The 22232-nt window shown below is 39.4% G+C and overlaps 1 protein-coding gene across 1 annotated transcript; it reads right to left on the bottom strand.

The window, feature by feature from the left end:
* Positions 1-753: 753 nt before the first annotated feature.
* On the bottom strand, positions 754-20897 carry top2a (DNA topoisomerase II alpha). Its single transcript, XM_023341524.1, has 35 exons — positions 20761-20897; positions 19249-19395; positions 19021-19111; positions 18857-18920; positions 18625-18770; positions 18049-18146; positions 17748-17960; positions 16251-16424; positions 15951-16052; positions 14065-14202; positions 13845-13983; positions 13604-13761; positions 12804-12929; positions 12283-12393; positions 11327-11432; positions 11085-11194; positions 10906-10998; positions 10712-10826; positions 10502-10623; positions 9878-10026; positions 9556-9787; positions 8961-9095; positions 8656-8856; positions 8370-8565; positions 7691-7782; positions 7456-7602; positions 6699-6782; positions 6422-6625; positions 6211-6328; positions 2534-2698; positions 2127-2307; positions 1980-2035; positions 1783-1899; positions 1284-1519; positions 754-1171 (listed from the first exon to the last, which is right to left on the bottom strand). The coding sequence occupies exons 1-35, from the start codon at positions 20776-20778 to the stop codon at positions 1022-1024; spliced, it is 4734 nt and encodes a 1577-aa protein (XP_023197292.1). The 5' UTR covers positions 20779-20897; the 3' UTR covers positions 754-1021.
* Between the last annotated feature and the right edge of the window lie 1335 nt (positions 20898-22232).

Raw genomic sequence — 22232 nt, 5'->3', positions numbered from 1 at the left:
ATTCAGAAGTTTGCATATATTCGGTCAGTATCAGGAATAATTACCTGAAAACTGTTAAGATTTTGGTTAAAAAAAATCAAATCTCTGAAAAACTTTTTCTGACGTATCGAATAGACCCAACTGTGGTCATTCTAATGGTCCTAAAACAAGAGAAGGTTGGTCTGATTTACCGTGTTTTTATTTATTATTTAATCAGGCACTCAGGAAACCTCTGCAGTTGTTTTGAGCCAACTAGCTGATTAGGGAGAGATACAATTACGGTAATTGTCATTGTTGAACCTCTTCTCAATATTTTAATTTGGGTTTTCATAATCTGTCAGCCAGTCAACAAAACTACAAGAAAGCTTGAATTATTTTGTGTAAGGAACATATATAGAAGCTTCTCTTTCTGAAATAATTGGCAGAAAATATTGAATTATTTTATATTCAAATTGAAGTGTATTCCCACATCCAGATTTCATTTTTCCATACATGAAAATGTACAATTTTCACTCTTCCCCAGAGTGCATAAAAGCCCTGGGAATTAGATCATGTTATACATGTTTGACATTTTTCAGTTTGGAAATATCAACATTTTGATATTTTCCCCTGAAGGGTTTCATCCCGTCAGAATCTCAAAATACCAAAGCCTCGCTCTCATCAAAGGTTCATTTTTCCTGTAATTGGTTTCTAACCGTTTGTGACTTAAGCCCCGCCCCCTCTCACTGCTGGGAACCAGATTTGCAGCTCAAACAGAAAGTCCTCACACATGATTTCAAAACTCAGAACAAACTTTATTTTAGAACAATTATGAGTAACCACTAAAATATTTACAAGACACAACAGCATACATCGGAAAACAGACAAAAAACAATTTTCGTAACTTCAAAACTAGACGTTTTGCTGAAAACAGATCTATAAAAACTTTAACTCTTCATAAACTACACTCAGCGATGAGTTCTGAGAGTTTCTCAAGCAGTGAGCAAAAGCATGAAATGTTTACCTAAGCCGTGTGTTATATCGAAATAAGTCTAAAAGATGTTTAAAAGTCTTCATCAGAGTCTGAGTCCATGTTGTAGGTGACGGGTTTCCGAGCACGTGAGGGTTTATCCCGAGGTGCCACGGCAACGAGAGCCTCTTCCTCTTGGTCTGAAATCTGGAAGATGTCATCTTCCATCCACTTCTTTGATTTCTACAAAAAGTATTATTACAGTTTTATTTAAAAGTATTTATTTTTAGTAGTATTATTTTTTTGCAATAATGAGTTGACGTAGAAATCAAGCGCTTTTGGGTAAGAGACCAACCTTTACACCGGCCTGCGGTTTAGCCTTCAGACGCGACATGAGGTCGTCTGAGCTGCTGTCCGACTCGTCGCTGATCATCTGCTTCCTCTTCACGGCGGCTTTGCTTTGCTTTTTTGCTGGAACGGTCCCTTCGTCCTCCGAGTCGCTGGAGCCAAACGTGGGGATTTTTTTGGCAGCGGTCTTGGAGGAAGCTTTGGGTTTGGAGAGAGCATCTAGAATAGAAGGCTGCTTTTCATCTGGGGGGGAGGGGAAAAAGGAATCGTGACGTTTAAACTGATCAACGGATGAGGATTCAATTCCCGAATTTAAACCAACAGTTTACTGCATAAAATCCCAGTAAAAAAAAAAGAAAAGAAAAAAAATTTGGTGGTTGTAATGTGACAAAATGTAAACAAGTTAAGTAGGTGGCAATAAGGAATGCAAACAATACTCATTAATCAATAACATGTATCTGTAGTGACATAATAGTGGGATGTATAAACTGCGTTCTCTGCTGTACCTGATGCCTTCTTCTTGGAGGCAGTGGGTTTCTTGGCTGGAGCTTTTTTGGCTGCCGTCTCTTTGGGTTTCCGTTGAGCTGGAGGTTTGGATGCTGGCGCCGCATCATCAGAGGAAACTGAAACCCAACCAGGATGAAACGATTCACCTTCACATCTTTAGCTCAACACCAGCCAAAAGTAGCCGACAAGTTCTTACCAGATGTCTTGGTTTCTGTCTTTTTAACCGTCATTTTGCTCTTTATTGTCTTTTTCCTAAACATAAAAAAAAGAAAAGAAAAAAGACAGGCCTGCAGGTGAGATAACAGGGCTAAAACTGTGTGTGAAAGTATTAGCCGGTTCTTACGCTGGCTCTGGAGCTTTGGGAGGGGGCGGAGGGGAGTCGACGTCGCTGTCCGACATAGTGCTGGGCGCCAGGGCGAAGCTTGAATCCTCGTCACTGATAACAGCTTTCCTCTTTGGGGAACTCTTCTTTCCCCAGTCATCAAATTCATCTTCGCTGTCCGACAGGCTGTACTTCACCGAGGCTGGAGCGTTACGTAACAGAGGAGGGGGAGAGTTTAGAAACACACTCATTTACAGAAATATTCTAAATAAACAAGATTTAGAAATGACCGTTGAAGATAGGAACAGTCTCTGCTGCAGGCAGCTGGAGATAAGAGTGAACACTGACCACATTCTTGGGGCGATTGGGATCTAGATGAGCTAAGCTCTCAGTGAGGGATGCTGGGAAACATAATGAAGCAGATTCACCTTTAGTTTTGCGTTCTATGCGCTCCCTGGGGGCCGCTGCTTCCTCTGCCTCCATGTCACTTCCTGACATGCCTTCAGGCTCATCATCCGACCGCGAATTCTTCTTTGGCTTCTTGGCAACGGGCTTGAACTGGAGAGTGGTCTGCTTACCAACCTTTGATGTGGCTGGAAGAAGATTTGTTTTACATTTTAATAAACGCATGACAGTATTTAGATATAGATGTAGTTAAAAGAAAACCGTTTTAATTCTTAGATGCCTCTTGGGACCAAACAGGCAAGTGTTGCATCACATATCCCTACGCCAGAAGTAATGTGATCAATCATTTTCTCGTGTTCTCAGTTTTTGTTTGCGTATGAAGGCGTATTCATAGTGAGCCATTTAAAGTCTTGTTACTTTTTACCTTTGGAAATGTTTGCTGTTAGGTTTTGGTCAGGAAACATTTACAGAATATTTCTGATGTTGAACTGTGGTCCACACAGGTAATATGTAGGTTCAGTTTTTGGTTCAAGTTGTTGTGATATAACGACATAAGAACCGACTAAATGATAGTTCCTTAAGATAACTAGTTCTGTTGGCTCAGAATGACCCTTCAAGCACAACTGTAGCTTTGAATGGTTTTTGAGTAACCGCCCTTCAGGGCAGTTCTGTAACAGCGAAAAGTAAAAGTTCTCATCACAGTAAGGAGCTGATAGGAACCAGCTTTAATGAGCCTGTTGTGCAAGTCTATATAAAGTATGCCTCAATAAAAAAGATCAAACCAGGCATTATAATTGGATGACAACATGTCACAGCTACCGGCTTTACCTGCAAATAAACACAAAGGGCTCAAGACAAAGTGATCGACAGAACAGGTCTGATGACACGTTTCCCCGAGAAACAGACATCTGTTAGTGTTCCTGGTCTAGATGTGCAAGAAGCCTTAAAATAAAACCTGAAAAAAAGAGAAAATCAAGCTTTGAATTTCTTCAGTAGGAAGTGGGGTGAAAACAAACAAACAAAAACACCCCAAATAAATCCTTTAAAGGGCAGTACTTTGTTACAATTCATGTAATTTTATTGCAAGGTTTCTATGACAATAAAGTTTATTATTACTGTTGTGTTTTCCAGGTACCATTTTACAGCAGAATTAAGTAGCTGTGTTATAACCTCAGGTGTCATAAAACAAATGCTGCATAACTCAAGTATGACAAAAGAAATTTGCGTTCGTAACTTAACACGTCGAAATTGGGCCTCTGTCTCTTTAAGAAACTCTGCCTTCAGGAAATCATCACAACATGGCTCCTCCATCAACCCTGTAATGTTTTTATCAGTGTTGCTCTGAGAAGCAGCTCCTATAATGAGCTCAGCAGATGTGCAGTTCCACCAGATGTTTGCTAATTGCTGCTGGCTAGTCTGAAGGAGCTGAGTGGGGGAGTCACAGAGAAGGGTTGCTATGTGAGGCAGAAGCTTGAAAACTGCAGCTCTGAGGAGGAAGTTCACCTCGAAGGCAGAACTAGGTCCACTCAGGCGTTTGAACAAGTTAAATAGTTGCCATGGAGATGAAAAGATTTCTCAAACATGCATGACAGAATCAAGGCACCTCTCTAGGTATGAGTTTTGGACGAGGGAATGACATTGTAAGCAAAGATAAGTCGATTTTACATAATACTGACCAATTTCTCGTCACCGTAAACAGATGACATCATATTTCCAACTGGTTGCTGATAAACCTTACTAGAACCGTGAGCTTTGATCCAATTAATATAAACGTGTGCATGTTGCTGATTTCATTGGAAGTTCAACTGCAATTCAAACTTGGCACCCAGAATCCATCCAGGGCAACCAGATTTCAGCTGTCTGATCAACATGCAAACACACACACACAGCCACTTCACAGAGAGACAATCGACACGACATAAACAAAGGTTCCTGGAGCACTGCAGACACTTTAAATCATCTGAGCTTTGTTATTATTCTACAGATCAACATAGCTGAGATTCATCAGAGCAGCTTGTCGAGTTCATTTTCTTTAGAAGCTTTATTTTCTAACTTCACACATGAAGAGAACAGTTTTCAGTGCGTCGTGTGTGTTGATGTTGCTTGGAGACAATCGGGTCACTCAGGATGCCTCCAACATTCAGGCCCGTTAGTGGCAGGTCTGAATGGGGCTGACGGGTTTCATCAGCACCTGATTCTACTGAGCAGAGTGTTTCTCAGGTCAGACACTGAAGGATCATATTTCAACAGTTCCACAACACTTACGGGTTTGTTGTTATATCACAAGATGAAAGAGAGGAGTAACATTTGTGGGTCGACTTCAACCCATTTATTCCTTTAAATACAAAAAACCCCACTCCCCATCATGATGGATGCAGTTTTTTTTCTCCTAAATGCTTTGGGAACTTTGTTGAAGCATGAAACTGTCATAAAGGACAATGCAGCCACAATTACCATGGAAGTTGTTATTTCTAAACATGTCTGATTAACTTATAAACAGAAGGTTGGAGTTCTCAGAGACGTGTGTATCTATGGTTACAGTATAAAAAAGAAAAATCAACAAAATCATTTGTTTGCTCTCAACACCAAATGTTTGGGAACCTTACAGATGATCCTGGTATTTTTTTTCTCTCTAGTTTCACCATTTAGAAAACACTGAATACGGTTAAAATGAGAACTAGCACGCATTGGGTTGAAATCGACTTGTGATATATATCAAATCTGTTTCGATGTTTTATTGCACAGCGTTAAATTGCATGTATATGTTGCATATATGTTGATAAACAGAATGCGAAAATAGATGAACCATAGATCATCAGGGTTGATCGGCTCCATATGTTCAATCAGGTCAAAATGTCAAATTTCCTGTCAATTAAAGGAGTCAAAACTAAGACTGCATCATGTTCAGCCTTTTATGAATTCAAGAAATCTTTTCCATTTCATGACAATATATATCGTGACCCATATCACAACATATACTGTTGATCTATTGTCCAGCTACAGTTTTGATGAATTCAATATGCGCGCAAATATCAATAAAGATTTTTCTTTAAGTTGAAATTAAACATACTTCTTTGATAAAGTAAACTAATATATGTTTAAGTACATGGTCAAAATTGGAAGCAACAAGTGGGACCTCAAAGAAAGCTGGTTCAGTGCATCTCTGCTAGTAAAGTGAACAGAGTTCTCCTCACTGTTAGAACTGTAAATATCTTTTATCCCATAGATACTCAAAATTTACTTTAAGGACTGTGAGATTCTTTGTATTATTCTCAGAGCTGTCTGCAGGAAACTGATAAGCATGCCTAATTGGAAGCAGATACCAGCCATTCTGGAGACAAAACTAAGAGCTGCTCTTAGTAAAACACCCAAACACTAAAGGATCAAAGGTTGTGACCCAGAGACACAGGAACTGCTTTGAAGTCCTCACATGTACTAAGACAGGAGGTTTCATTGTATAGAAAGATTTATGACTGTGTTAGCAGCTGGGTTTTGTTTTTTCACCTCTTTTATCAGCTGCTGGCCAATGGAAATTAGGGCATCATGATGCAAATGAAGGAGGAGAAGCAAGAGAGGATTCTCAGAGCGAGTTTGGAGACTGTGAAACTCAGACCCTCCTCTCTGCTCTCCTCGCGAGTAAAATCCAATTCATTTGTCTTTCTTCTTTTGTCTATTTTAAGGTTGTAGACCCGACACTCACCTTTCTGTTTGGGCTCTGGTTTGGCTTTCATGGCCAGCCGTGAAGCCAAGCCCATTTCCTCTGGCTCCACGTTCTCAGCCTCCTCATCAAATTCCATCTGCATCACCACGTCTTCAGTCTATCGCCAAGACGAAGGAAGAACGAAATGAGTTGGACTCCAACAGCTGTAATAACCACCAGACCATGTGGCAGCAGTCCAGCAGTGGCTAACCTTGACTTTTCTGCATCTCCTGCCCTCTCCTTTCTTCAGGTCGGCCTTCCTGTTGGCTTCGGCCTTCATGGTGCTGGTGACGCGAGGAATGACCCGCCGGCCCTGCGGCGTGGGCAGCGTCTCCTTCTTCACCTTCACAGCTTTGCCTTTGCCGGCCCCCTTCACTGGGATGCCGTCGCTCTCCTTTTCTTTGGCCTCAATGCGCTAAACAACGAGTAAAACCAGAGTTACTAATGCAAACTGAAAACTATTCATGTGAAGGAGCAGGCAGAAATACCTCCAGCTCCTCTGAGAACGCAGCCAGGTCCTCCCTCCACAGGTCTTCTGGACTCTTTTTCTTCAGGGTGTTCAGCTCAGTCATCTGTGTGGGACACAATCTAAACTTAACTAAACCAACCAATATAGTTTCAGTCAGTTTTTACAGGATTCCATCATGAAGATCAGAGTTTTACCTTTTTTTAAAATTCATTTAAAACAGGGACAATGTGCTGAAAACACTTTGTTTTGCGCCAGATTTAGCTGAAGCTAGATTCCATTTGCAGTCCCTTAGCAGGTGAGTAATAAAACAGCTGAATGTCATAAAACATATATTGAAACCGATGTACAATCACTTTACAATGTCATAAGATTATAACAATATAAATAGGTTTGTCACTATAAATTTTGTTGGATGATAAATTGTCCCAGAGGTTACTGCAATAAACTATAACATTGTTGTTTCGAGAGCATTTTCAAGTAATTTAATGGTAATGGAAGAATTCATTCTCAAAGATCAGTAAACTTTAAACTCTAAGAAACATTTAACACTGGAACTGGAAGGCATTTTAAATATCCAAAATAATTAAACAAAGACAACAGAATAAAATGAATGAGATCTCTGTAAACAAAACTGTCCTTCAAAAAACGGCTATTGAGTCCAAATATGTTTACCATGATACACTGCACACTGACTGCCTGTAAAGTGCAAACAGCAAATGGTCCAAGAACCCAGCCGTGTGGGACACCCATGTTAATCAGCTTAGTAATATAGTCACCTTAGCATCCCTCTGCCGGCACAGCTCCTCCTTCTTCTCCTTGGTGAGGAACCACATGGGCATGCTCAGCAGGTAGTTGTAGTCGGGTCCGCTGTCATCCTCTTTTTCTGCTCCTTCCTCCTCTTCATCCTCTAACTCCTCCTCATTCTAAAAAAACAAAAAAACAAATGGAATAAAAATACAGGTTTGTCGGTCCTGTTGCTTCAGCTAAATATTTCTTTAGAAAGGGTCCTACCTTTTCCTGAGCCTGTTTCCAAGCTTTAACTGGGTCCGAGTCGTAGCCCATTTTCTGAAGCATGCGAATCAGTTCCTTTTTAGGCTTGTTTTCTACAAGATGAGAGGGAATCAGAATCAATCAGGGGTATATTAGCAGCTAGTTACTGTTAGCTGAAACTGCCTTGAGTCACAGAAGGCAATGATGTCTGCGCGCTATTCAAAGTTTTGCGTAACGTTAAAGTTCCACAAGAAAGAAAACTACATTAGAATGAGACGACATAGTTCTGCCACCACACAATTTAAGACCTGTGATTTATTAATTGAAGGTCAGCTTGTTCACTGAATTTAAGACATTTTAAGGCCCTTAATATTAGGTACACAAATTCAAGACATTTTAAGAATGTCACCCTGAAGTTATAAGGAGATTTACTAATAACCTGCTAAAACTTTTGATTTACTGTTAACTGAAATACAAAACAATTAAAACCTTGCATCTCTGTTTTTAGTCATTTGTTTTCTTGTAAAAATAAATTGCATTGATCATCCTTCACATCTGTTTGGCCATCCACTGCTACAAAGTAAGAATTTATATTTAAAAGCCAGTTTTTGATGAGAGAATAACATTATGCCATTGTGTAAAGCTCAAAAGTCAATTTTTACATAATGCTGCCCCTTTAAATATCAAACTTGCAACTTACCAATGACTAAGGTGCCCTGAATTTTCTCCAGGATGAAACGGGCCTGGTTTGACAGTTTGGCGCTTTCTGCGCCGAGCATCCCGACCAACCAGTCCTTCCTCAGGACATAGTACTTCATCCTCAATTCAAAAAAGTCTTTGAGGATATCCTGGACAGACTCGTACTTCTTCAAGCTGCCCACATGGTCAAACAGAACCTAAAATGGGTGATATACGCAAAATTTCATTAAATATTTGTATTTGTAGTTGTGTGTTGTGGGTGCGTGACCCTAAGCTGCAGCCGTTACCATGGAGTTGCAGGTGAGCGGGCTCTGCAGCTTGAAGACTTTGTGGAGGCCGGCAGCCTCCGCCTCCCTCAGCTTCTCCTCAGACATCTTGATGACGAAGCGGACCGTGGTGTCGGTGTGATAGTCCTTGTAGTCGGTGATCAGAGGAGGAACCTTCTCTGTTCCGTTCAACATCGGCTCCAGAACGTTCTCTTTGAAGGCCTAACACATGACGCACAAAGTTCAGTAAAACAAACTCGCCGTTCCGAGGAAAGAACGCTTCCACTAAGCGGGTCTTTAACGCGCCCGGGCTTAAAACGACTGACCTGGGTCCAGGTTTTGACGGGCAACTCAGAGATCTCAATGGTGGTGGAATCAATGATGGCCACCTCTCCGCTGTTCATGTACTGGTTATCCATCACCTGCTCGATCGTGCCTCTGAAGTTCTTGTAGTTTGGAAGCTAGGGGAGAGAAAGGACAATTAATTCATCGGTTTTGAACTCTAGGTGTGACATTTAAAGATGCGAGTTCTTCAGTGTCCAGCAATTCCATTTGATTCTGAAATGATTTTCAATTCAGAAACCAATTTTTCTATTCAAAAACGGTCTAGAGATTTTGCTTAAATTACGTTACTGACAAGGAAAAGACAATTTAAACACAAAACATTTATTTAAAACAATTCTATAAGTTTCCATATGGTAACAAATTCCATCAATTTATATATATAAAAAGGGATTTTGCATAAAATTCTGTAACTTAAATTACCGGTGTTAGGTTAGCGGAACTTTTTCTTGACTAAAAAGCATTAAAGAATTATTCAAAATTTGAAATTCCAGGAGTAGGAGTTGCGATTTTCTACAGAATAGATTTTTTTTTTCTGCATCTCTGGTGACATTGCAGACCCCCACTCCCTCTTCTCACCATGGGCAATGGTTCCTGGCCGTTGAGCATCCGGTGGATGTTGCTGATGATCTCGCGGATGTCGTAGTTGGGGATCTTGCTGGCCCAGCCAGTCCCGATACCTTCAGAACCATTAATCAGCACGGTGGGGATGATGGGAATGTACCACTCGGGCTCAACGCGCTGATTATCGTCGTAGTTGTACTTGAGCAGGTTGTCGTCCACTGCTGGGAAAACGAGGCGAGCCAAGGGGCTAAAAGCAGAAAAAAGGCCAGAAGTTAGTGTCACGTTGTAAATAACCAGCAGCGTCTTCGACTTGGAGCCGATGAAAGCGTGTTGGGACCTGAGCATGGTGAAGATGTATCGAGGGCTGGCTGAGTCCTTGCCGCCGTGCAGCCTGGTTCCAAACTGTCCCAGAGGCTGCAGCAGGTTCATGTTGTTGCTTCCCACAAAGTTCTGGGCTAAACCGACGATCGTCATCATCAGAGATACCTGGAAATTAAGAATGAACTTTTAATGAAAATCAGAACTGATCGCAATGTAAAGCAGGTTAAATAAAAATCTATTTAAAGTTGAAAATAACGAGTTAATAACTACGACCAATGACCTTTTTTAAAGCCTTATTCTTTAACCCAAATAACATTTGATAATCGACATTAGGGCAATATGGCTTAAAAATAAAAATTGCAGATTTATTTACATACTAGATCCCATTTTAATCTATTTTCTTCTCCTCACTTTCTTTTATGAAAATCAAAATGACAAACGACAAAATAACTGAAAAAAAATTAGCTTGGCCCTAATATTCAAACTTCAAATAAATGTTCAAACTTTTGTTAAACAAGATGTCGACCGTCACTCTGACCCCAAACCCCAAATTTCCATATTTTCAAAAATGAAATAATAAACCTAAAATGTGATTAATTGGTAAAATGGATTTATTGTAATCTGATTTAGAGTCTCTCACCTCCCCATGATGGTACGCTGACATCTCAGCCACTGAGCCGGCCAGCTGGGCGACCTTCACCTCCCGCTTATCATTCCTCTTAAAGCAGCAGTACAACACCTTCCTCTGTCCTGGTTTCAACCCTTTAACATGCAGAACACAAGCATGTTACACCAACCTACTGGACTGAAGTCAGGTTTGTTTTTAAAGCACAGAAATAATTCCACTTACCATCCACCAAGCAAGGAATGGACCTCTCATTGTCAGAGTTGGAGAAAAGAACGAGCTCCTTGTTGACAAAGTCATTGTAGGACAAGGACTTTGTTGACTGACCGTACAGGTAGTCCTGGAAACCAGGCAGAGGTGTGATGTTTCATTTTAAATGTCTATAAAGCAGTAAGTTTATTAAACCATTGGGCCTTTACCTCTGGAAGGTTGTGCTCCTTGCGCTGGCGCCTGTCATTCATGAAGCTGGTGAGCCATTCTTTCCTCTCATCCACCTTCTTCTTGCTAAAGGCCTATTAAACAATGTCAGTCCATCAAATATGAGACAAACTATTAGTTATGTCTGTCAGCATGTCGAAGACAATTAGGAAGCTCTTACAAGGGTGATAGCGTCGTCATCAGCAGGGCCAGAGTACTTAAAAGGGATACGATGTCTCTGCATATCCAAGAAGTACTCCTTGGCTTCCTGTGATGTGCTAGTTCCCAAACCTGGAGGGATTGTGCAGCACAACAAAAGTTATAGAAATAACACAGAGTCAACAGCCAGAAGCTGTATTCTTGACAATAACTGCACTGCTTACTTGTCTGTGTTCTACTACCACACAGGGGTTTGGAACAAACCTTTGTAGTATTTGACTTTCCAGGATCTGTGGTTAGGTTGGCTCTCCTTCCATGCATTGAATTCAGGGATGCTGTAGAAGGACAGCTGGCTTTTCTTGAGAGACACCTAAAGGAATGGAAAAATGATTCTGTTCAGGGAAACTAGACAAAAGCAGAAAATGGACTAAAAAATTTTTTTTACTAAAAGATTGCATCCTATACCGTTTTTGACACTAGGGGGCAGTGCTGCTATAAATATGGTGGGCCTTATGAAATCATTGTTCCATGTGGTTTGATAAACTCCACTGAAACTCAAAAATTGTGAGCTTCAGCTGTAAGTTATTAAACTTAAAACAACTAAAACAGGAAAAATTACATTGTGTGTGTGTCTGTAACTAATGATCATTTTAGTCATTTCTTATTTTGACAACTAATTGGATACAAAAATGGGAACATTACTCAGATATTTCATTTAGGCACCTTTTTTAAAAAAAAAACAAGAAAATCTTTTTATTGCCTAAAATTCAACAAGAGCATTCCTTAGTGAGTGCTAGATCATTTGATCATAAAAAAATATTTCTAACAACATGTGAAAAGCTCAGCCTTCTGTTGGACTTGACATTAATATAGCATAGGGCTTATCTGTTGACAGATTAATAACTGAACAGCAAAAGTGGTTAATAGAAGATTTTTATTTTTTTTACAGAATTTGAACCAGGTGAAGCTAAAACTGCCATTTGATGAGTTCTGGGTAGAATGCATTTACAGACAGTTTTTTCTGTTAAATGCAAAACATATTTACATGTTTTGTACAGTTTTTGCTTAATTACTACTCTGAATATGTCATATTTTCAGCCATTTTTGTAGTCTGTGTACTCCAACTAACAATTAATCAATTGCTAAATACGTTGAGAATTATTTTGATAATCGATGCATCACGATTAATCGCTTTAAACCCTAATCTTGAGTCCATTTACCTTGATGATGGGTGTGATGAACTCTTCCAGAAAGTTATGGCGAAGCAGCGACGGCCAGTTGTGATGGATGAAGTTGATCAACAAGCCCTTAATGTGGGATCCATCTTGATCCTGTCCAAACAACAAATACAATTCAGTCACATTGTAAAGATATATGAAAACTGATGTCAAAGGTTCTGCATAACTTTTCACAGCTTTTAAATTCTACAGAGTCCTCTAAATGTTGGTGTAAACATGCATTATGGGTAATCTGACCAAAGCTCTCTGTGATTATAATGCCTCTACACGTGTGTTGCTGTTTCTATTGGGTATCAGTTGGTAGTTCATAGCTTACACCACAGACAGACACCACAGTAAATACAGGACGGACAAAGGGAATGACGGACAGATGCATTAAAGAATAGATGGACAAATACAAAGGTAAATGAATGAAAAGATTTTTTTACTTCAGATATTTATTATGCTGACAAGGGCCAGGGAATAAAGTCTGGACATAAAAAAAGGATAAGAAGCTAGGTCACCTGATCTGTCATGATCATGATCTTCCCGTAACGCAGCGTCTTCAGGGATTCTGGGTCACTGTAGTTTTTCTTGTACTGAAGACCGAGGATCTTGATGATATTGTTGATTTCAGCATTTTCCATAATCTGAGGATGAAGACGACAAAAAAAGTCATCCTCAGTTCTCCATGCTAGACTTGGTTTTTCTGATGAGACCAGTCAATGTGTTCAAGCTTTGAATGCCACGAACGTAACTCACCAAAAACCTTTAAAGGGGCAGCGTTATGCACTTTCCAGGCACATAGTTAATTGATTATGCTATAAAATGGCACTAGGTTACCTTCAGTTGTTATAAAAATGCTATACATCAAAAACAACTTTGTAATTTAAACGCCTTGAAATTGGACGTCTGTCTCTTTAAAAACTCCCGCGTTCCACCTACAGGAAGTCATCACAGCAGCACTCCTCTGTCAACCCCTTAAAGTCTTTAACCAGCGTTGCACTGAGAAGCAGCTCCTATGATGAGCTCAGCTGATGCTCAGTTCCACGAGGTGTTTGCTAATTGCTGCTGGCTAGTCTGAAGGAGCTGAGTGGGGGAGTTGAAGGACAGAGAAGCTCAAAAACTTGGAAACTGCAGCTTTGCCTTGAAGGAGGCGCTAGGTCCACCCAGCCGGTTTTCACAGCTGAGTGGTTGCCATGGGAGATTAAAGGTATGTTTTTGATGGGGGATGCAAAGCTGAAAAGAAAAGTGGACTTTACATAACACTGCCCCTTTGACTCTCTACCACCTCTGGTCTGAACTTCCTGCTGTGGAGCGCCACCTGTTTGTGAGAAGCCTCCCGGACGTTGAGCATCTTTCCCCGGAGGGGGAACACACCGTAGCGGTCCCGTCCCACCACTCCCAGCCCAGACACAGCCAGCGTCTTGGCTGAGTCTCCCTCAGTAAGGATCAGCGTGCAGCCGATGGAGTTTTTCCCACCTGTCAGAATACAGTTAACACCGAATGGCTGCAGTCTCTGTTTATTTTTGTTTTTTTAAGATAACAGAGGTGAGAGACATTACCTGCATCGTTGGCGTCGTCCAGTTTCGGGACTCCTTTGATCTTGGTGTGCTTCACCGCTGAGCATTTCTTGTTGAGCTGAGACTGAGCTTTGAACTTCACCCAGTTCATGATGCTTTCCACGATCCCACATCCTGTGGCCTAAGAGAATGAGCGGACAAGGAGCGTTTAGAGACAGACGGATATCCGAGTTCTACACAAACCGCTTTGTTAACCCAGCACCTGTTTTATGAACTTGTCACCCAGTTTACAAGTGGAGCCAAACTTCTTCTGCTGTAGAGTCATATTCTCTTTCGTCTGAGAGTCAAAGGTGGGGTTTTCGATCAGGCAGTTGACAAACAGCCACATGTGGTTTTTCACCTGGAAAGTCAAAGATATGTAGGAAATGAGGCTGCGGCTTATGATAATTTTAGCAACTGATAGCCATAAATTATTCTGATAATTAAGCAGATAAAATTGGCACAATCAAATTCTCGATCAACTACATGAGCTTATTATATACAAAGTTAGAAATACAGAAAAAAATAATTCAATTCCTCTTTTTTTAAATAAACACTTTATTGCCTAAAATAAAACAGCATTTGTTTATTGTGCATTTGCAACTAAAAAATATATATATATTTCTAACACAGGGTTGGAATACATGGCTAAAAAATAGATCCATATACAAGCATTTCACTTCAGTTTATATTTATAATTATTGATTAGTTTTTTATTTTAAAGATTTGGAATACTGCCAAACTGATGACATGCCTCTTCCTGGTTTATCCATTTTTTAAAAAATATTTTTACGCAGTTGTGAGGCAGAATGGCAAAACCTTATATTGCTGCTGCAGAAAGTCACTCAACAGGTTGTTGCTAGGTAACCAAAGTGTGAGTCAGTTGATGCCACCAGCCTTGCATAGCAGGCCGAGAGAGGTTGAGCTGCTAAAGCCTTTCCTCTGCCTACATCCCCCAGAATGCTGTGTGGGTCTTGATTGGAGTTTAGCAAAAATATTGGAAATTTTATCAAATGTATCATCTATTGATATTGATCATGTGTCTATAGCGATGTACTGTACACATATTGTTAGTAGTGTTGAAACGATTCCTCGAGCGATTCGAGTACCTCGATTATTAAAATTCCTCGAGGAAAATTTATCTGCCTCGAAGTTTTGTTAAGTTATGTTTTATTATTTAATGCACCGTGTTCCGACTGGGTTATTATTAGCGATGTGCAGAATTCTCACTTCCGCCTGAGTTGACGAAGCTAAGTGTTAGCAGCATAATTAATGTCCAGTTTTCACGTTCGGCCTGGAAAGATTTTATTGATTAATGATAATGTTTAGGTTTTTGTCATTTTTCGGGGGACCAATAAGCATCTTTAAAATGACGGGAGCGATGCCTGGAGTACGGCAGCTTTTCTCCTCCTGGAGCTGCTGGTTCAGAGCGAACAGCTGGGTGCAGCGCTGCAGGTGTATTTATACAGGTGAGCGGATAAACTGAACGCTGAGGGCGGCTGCGCATTAGATGATTAACCTAAGTGTAGCTTTATGGACGAACCGGAAATTTTTTTTCATATCATCCCAGTCTCAACGTAACTGGTAGATGTTTCTGTGTGTGACAAATGAAGGTGTTAAATCCCGTCGCCAACATGAACACAAAAACTATAAATTAGCATTTCTTCATTAGTATATACAGTATGTGAGCCTGCCTCTTTATTGTTAAATTGAATATAACTCCAGATTCTTTTTTTTTTTCTTCGAAGAGTTTTTGTGGCGCTAGTGGCTCGTATTTTTGCGACAGTAGGCAGACAGGAAGGAGGGCGAGGAGAGGGGGGAAGACATGCGGCAAAGGTTGTCGGGACCGGGAGTCGAACCCACAATTACACGATTAATCGTAAGAATAATCGATACTCGATTACTAAAATATTTGTTTACAACAGCCCTAATTGCTACTGATTTATTGTCCAGCCCTTCATCAACATGTATAATTTTATACATAGAAAAGGAGGAGGAGAAACAGGAAGGACTGGATTTAAAGTACAAGGTAAACTTTGAAACAATGTGAGCCCACGGAAAACATTTTTACAAGAAAAATATTAGAACAGAAAATGTAAACTGAAATACCTGGAAAGGCTTAACAGTCACGCCGGCTTTGTTCTTCTTCTTCACCACTTCGATTAGCTTTCCAACCACTTGGTCACCCACATAGTCTACATGTCTGCCTCCCTGAGAGCCAAAGGAAACATTCAGCACATCTTATCAACACAAGAAACGTTTTCGGTCAGAAATGACAGAATTCTGGAGAGCAGCCAATTGTGAACTTAGTTACCAAAATACAGCCAGTCAGTTCAGCTATACATTCTTACGAATAAAACAACGAATCTCAAGAATCTTGACGATGAAGTTATGAATATGAGGGAATACCTTTGTGGTAGCAATGCTGTTGACGAAGCTGACTTGCTGGAAGCCTTTCTCGCTCATGGTGAGGCAGACCTCCCATCGCTCATTGACCACCTCATGGACCACAGAGAGGGGACTGCCCAGCTCGTCCACCTTGTCCTTCACATACATGTCCACATAGCTTCGAAAACCTGACACCTGTAGTGGAACAGCAGGATTCAGTTTGTAGCACAAATACGACACACTTGTCTAGTTTAAAAGCTTTGATCTAAGGGCATCTAGAGGACAAAGATGGTGGTGAGACAGATTTATTTTTTTAAATGATTTTGTATTTATCCTTTAACTACTGGCAAAGACTTGAGATACACTGCCTTGTATCAAAGATAATGGACACTATCTGATATTAAAGGAATATACAAAGGAACGTGTTTAGAAGAAATTCAACTCTAACTATAACTCAAGGTTTTCTTTTTTCCTCCCTGTTCAGACTTTAAAAACGATCTAATCAAATCCAATATTCTAGAACACGGGTCAGAAACCTCAATAACTCAGAGCCATGTTTGCCTTCTTTCCAGCTCAACAGAATTTGTTTAGAGACACAAAAGCAACATGACTCATCGATGAGAAAAAGCTCTTCTCTATGAGACCCAGGAAATTTGTTCAGATTTTTAAACAATTTATTTTTGGGGTTTATTACTGTGATGGAATATTAGGACCATACTAAGAAAAATGTAAATTACAAGAATAAGGACATCAAATCACATGACGTCGTACGAGAATAAAGTCGAAATTCTACAAGAAAAAGTCGAAACAAGACTTTTGCAGGATTTTGACTTTATTCTCTTGATATTGTGACTGTATTTTTGTTATTTTATTTTATTAGCGTGGTCCTAATAGTAAGTGGTATATTACATTTTGTTTTGGAATTTAACAAACAGTTTTGTCTATGAGGTGTTCAATTTTTGTAAACATTTGAACTTCAGTGCAAAAAACCCAAAATACAAACAACCTATTGACAAAAAAAAAGAAAAGAAAGAAAAGTTTGTCATAAAATAAATATTTCTTACACTATTAAGGTTATTCTTTGGGAAAATCTTATGAATATATTGCACAAAAACACACCAGAAAAACTGCTAAAGCTAGCATTCATAGCATGATTACCTGTACACTTTAAAATATTGTTTAATTCTTTAGTAGTTTTGGTCAAAGTTATTAAGAGGCACAAAGTAATTCTAGAGTTAAGACTCTGTAGGAAGCCTGCAGCTACATACAGCATTAAAGATTAGCCATATACCAGGAAATCTACAAAACAAGAAGAAATGTTGATTTCGTTTTAACCTCATGATACTACAGTGTTTTTACGTCAGTTAGCCTAAGTTAAAGTTGGCTTTTGAGGAGACAGTCCACAGGAAGATGCACAAAAGCTACATGTTTTTAAATTCAAGTCAAAATCATCCTAAATTATGACCTGAAACTAGTCACATAAAAACACCCTGCAGGGGGGAACCTGAAGGGACTTACAGGCAGCCTCTTGCTGTTGAGGAACACTTTGACTCCCTTGGAGGAGCCAGCGATGTCGTACGCTCTCCTGGTCATCAGAGCCACCGTGTCTTTGTCCAGGATGCTCATCTTAAACTTGGCCAGGTCCGGCCTGAAGGTGATGCAAGTGTACTCCTCTCCTTCAAAAGGTTTGATGCTGGTGTCTCCCGCTCTGCCCATGTTGTCGTACCAGGTCTGTGTTAACAGAGTACTGATGTTAAACTGAATTTTCTCCTTTTAGAAAACAATAAAACAGATAAATATAACTCGTAGCTCCTCCCACCTGCTTGAACACCTTCTTGGACTCCTTACAAGCAGTCTCCACGGTGAACTTTGTACTGAAGATATTGCAAAGTTTGGCGCCGTATCCGTTGCGGCCACCTACATGAAAACAAGGAGGAAATTATTTTCCAGCATTCCTGTTTTGCCAAAGCCTTTATGTTGGAAATAAATCAATGAATTGCATAATAAATTAAAACGAGTCAGATAATTTCCATGTGTGTGTTTCTCTCTCTCTTTCTACCAAATCATGAATGACACAAGTCTTCAGTTTGGTGATTTGGTCTCAACTAGTTCAATTTTTTTAAAGAAAATTTTATGTACAGACTTGAGTATTTCTTTGATTTGTCATTTTAGGTGTTTCGTTTATTCATTTTGGAAATTTAAAACATCTTACAGTTCCAGTGTTACATGCGCATTACAAATTAAAGTTGCGTACCTGCATCATTATGCCATCATATCATTTGAAAATGGTCTCAAAACAATAATATTATTTAACGCGATACCTTCTGGGACAACTCATCGACCAGCTAAATTTGCTGGCCTAATAAAAAAACAAACGCAACACAATCAGCCTCACCGGTGACCTTCTTCTCGTCGTCGTCATAGTTACTGGACGTGAGGAGCTGCCCGAAGATGAGCGCAGGCACGTAGACCTTCTCCACCTTGTGCTCCACCACAGGGATCCCCTTCCCGTTATTCCACACGCTGATGGTGTTGTTCTCCCTTCAAACAAACGCACATATTACCGTCCAACTTCTCTGTGAGGAACTATGAGCTGCAGTGTGAACTGATGAGCAGAGATGACTCACACGTCAATGTTGACTCGGATGCAGGACATGCTCTTATCCCTTTGCTTATTGTCGGCTGCATTTACTAAAAGGAAAAATACAACTTTTAATAAAAGAAAAGGGAACACAACACGGGATGATTGACGTTCTTCTTCTTTTTAAAATCATACATGCTAATCACTCACCGAGTATCTCATCAAAAATCTTGTAGAGCCCGGGAACAAACGTCACGTCGCGGCAGTTCAGTCCTACGCCCTCGTCATACACCCACATTTGCTGGGGAAAGATGCCAATTAGCGATTACAGTGATGCGCGCGCACGCACGCACTCCATTAGGCGCTCCCAATCAACCTCCTGCAGCAGCAAAAGTGACAACACACAAAATCTTGGAAAACAGTGAAGTGATTTCTTACTTGGCTGACAGGCTCTACAGAGCCTATGTAGGTGTCTGGCCTGAGCAGAATGTGCTCCAGCTGCGTCTTCTTCTGGTAGATCCTCTCCACCGACAGTCGCTTCGGATCCTTCTTTGTCTTTTCCATCGGGTTATTTTCCAAAAAGGCCTGCAGGACACACCATAAAGTTTGTCTAAGTTGATTATATCCCCACGATTAATAGCTCTATGCAATCAACTCCAAATCAGACTTGATTCAATCTGATTGGCTTCCTTAGAATTTTTTTTTTCTTTTCTCTGTCTGGCAGAACTGATATTTTGCTTCAACCCTATGTGTTTTGTAACTTTAAAATGAATAGCTAATATATACAGTACAGACCAAAAGTTTGGACACACCTTTCTAATTCAATGGGTTTTCTTTATTTTCATGACTGTTTATAAGGCAAGAAATCCCACTTATTAACCTGACAGGGCAGGTTGACCTATGAAGTGAAAACCATTTCAGGTGACGACCTCTTGAAGCTCATCAAGAAAATGCAGAGTGTGTGCAAAGCAGTAATCACAGTAAAAGGTTGCTACTTTGAAGAAACTAGAATATAAGGGGTATTTTCAGTTGTTTTACACTTTTTTGTTTAGTGCATATTTCCACATGTTATTCATAGTTTTGATGCCTTCAGTGTGAATCTACAATGTCAATAGTCATAAAAATAAAGGAAACTCATTGAGTTAAAAGGTGTGTCCAAACTTTTGGTCTGCACTGTACATATAAATAAAAGAAAATATTTACTTATCAATTTATCTTATTAAACTAAATTACCGTCTTTCATAAGTAGAAATGAACTAGAATGCAATATAATGTGACTGGACTGTTTACATGTGTTTGTACACGGAATCTGTCTTGCAAAGTGCAATTTCACAGCGCTTATTGTGAATTACTTGCATCATTTAATGTTTTGTGCTGAAAAATGCAGGTTTACTCGGTTTTGTTAAACTCTCGTTTCCCTTTTGTTGTCCTGTTCTGTGTTGTGCATTTCTTTCAAAAGCTGCGATGCATCGAAAAGTTGCAAAAATGGTAGAATTATTAATTTCATAAAAACGAGTCAAGGACATTTATCTTGCTAACCCTAACGCAATATATTTATCTGCTCTTTACATTTCTAAGTTTAACAACTTTCATAACAGTAAATTAATATATTAATGCCACTAACAGAAATGTATGCGTAGCTAATTTTATCCAATGGATATAAAATTAGCACGGTTAGCTAAATAAATAAATACTTGTTTGCAACATTTTCAATAGGAACGAAATGATATCTTATTATTTTGTGCATGTTATATGCTTAGACACAAGCTACAGGAACAATAAAATTACCTGTTTTTTGCCACTACCCTCCATGCTTTGTGTTTGTAGCTTTTTAGTTTGCGAGCTAAAGTCTTGCTAAGGTCGTTAACAATTGCACACGTTGCTAGGTCGCTAACTTTAACCAGTTACACAACTAAAAGTCACAAGTAGAACATGTGACATTAACGTTACCTTGAGTGGTTGAGCCATTCTTCTGGTGCCTTGTGCTTGCAACAATGTAAATAAAATAGGGCTAAACCTGGAGAAGTAACTTTTAAACTACCGAAACTTCGAACTAAACCCTACCGCGACCCTGACTAAAGATTCGAATTTTGAGGCAACAGCTCCCGCTCGCTACTTTGACCAATTAGACGAGAGAACATTGCGACCACCCAGACTTGTTTCCTCCAATGAGGGACACAAACCAAACGCCAACCAATAGTTGGCAGAAAAAGTAAAATTAACCCGCCTCTTTGATATTCACAAGCCAATCAACATGCGTCGTGGTATTTCTGTTTCCGTTCAACACTTTCAGTAATATTTTCTTCAGTGCTACTAAACTGGTAGTTTTTATTACAAACAACAGCTACATTATTGTAAACAACGGTTTGCTATATGTCAACAATAAAAAGTAAAAGGGTTTACAACATGTGGCTCTGGAGCCTCAAGTGTCTCTTTGAACTTTTCACAATGGCTCTTCAATAACTTTAGCAAAAAATGATGAAGAACTAAATAATATTTATAAATGAATGTAATAAGTGAAAATTTTGGTGGGTTTCTTTTTCCTGTGGAATAATAGTATTGAATTTCCACAACTGAGTGACAGTAAAAGTACCTGTATTATTTTTTTATCTACTTTTACTGCCAGAGTAGGAAACCAGTTTTTTTTTCAAGAAGTTTACAAGCTTCCCATAGGAGAAAATTTTGCAAGATACTTTTTCCATTACTTTAAAACTTGAAAATAGAAATAATATGATGAGTCTTTAAAAACTGACTTTAAATTCCCTATTTATCAGAAAATATAAGCTGCCTTTTTCAAAAAGTAAAGGAACATTTGTAGCTCCAAAGAACTTTGACATAGAGGCGCTAAGCGTAAAACGGCTCTCTGGATTCTAACGGCTGCAGACTCCTGTTGAGTCATATGTTTAGAATTTACTGAACTTGAAAAACACCAAAAGATTTCTCCATTATTTCAATTGCAGCTTATTTAATTGCAATGATGTTTAAAGTGTATCCCTAATGTTTTATTATTACCTTTTAACCTATTTCACATACTGTGACATGTACTTTTGGGGATTTTATGTGATAGATTTGCACAAACAAGACTCTAATTGTTGAGTGCTTGATGACTACAAATGTATTAAGCAGATAACACAACTATACTCTAAACTTCGACTGTTTCAAAGTTTAACAAGAGGGCAGAGGCTCTGCAGGAGCCACAGAAATCAACAGCTCAGGTGGAAGGATATGGAGAAAGGATAACTGTTAGTGGTGCTCTCCATAAATCTGTACTTTATGGACAGAAAAAAAACATTATTGGAGTAAAGTAAAAAAAGAAAATAAAATCTAGTTTTGTAGTTTGCCAAAAATATTTTGTACATGTGGAAGAAAGCACACTTATCAAATAGCAAAATGAAACTTTTTTTGGCCTATGTGTTGTTGGA

The sequence above is a fragment of the Xiphophorus maculatus genome, chromosome 10 (genome assembly GCF_002775205.1).
Source record: "Xiphophorus maculatus strain JP 163 A chromosome 10, X_maculatus-5.0-male, whole genome shotgun sequence".
NCBI classification, from domain to species: domain Eukaryota; kingdom Metazoa; phylum Chordata; class Actinopteri; order Cyprinodontiformes; family Poeciliidae; genus Xiphophorus; species Xiphophorus maculatus.
The sequence above is the reverse complement of the archived record's forward strand: the minus strand, read 5'-3'. Positions and strand labels throughout refer to the sequence as shown.

What these genes read in the sequence shown, in the direction of transcription:
- top2a (XM_023341524.1), bottom strand. An exon ending in TGACTGTTAAGCCTTTCCAG is followed by an intron (nt 14,203 to 15,950) that starts GTATTTCAGTTT and finishes TTGACTTTCCAG; the next exon opens with GTGAAAAACCACATGTGGCT. An exon ending in CAGCGTACCATCATGGGGAG is followed by an intron (nt 10,027 to 10,501) that starts GTGAGAGACTCT and finishes CTTAATTTCCAG; the next exon opens with GTATCTCTGATGATGACGAT.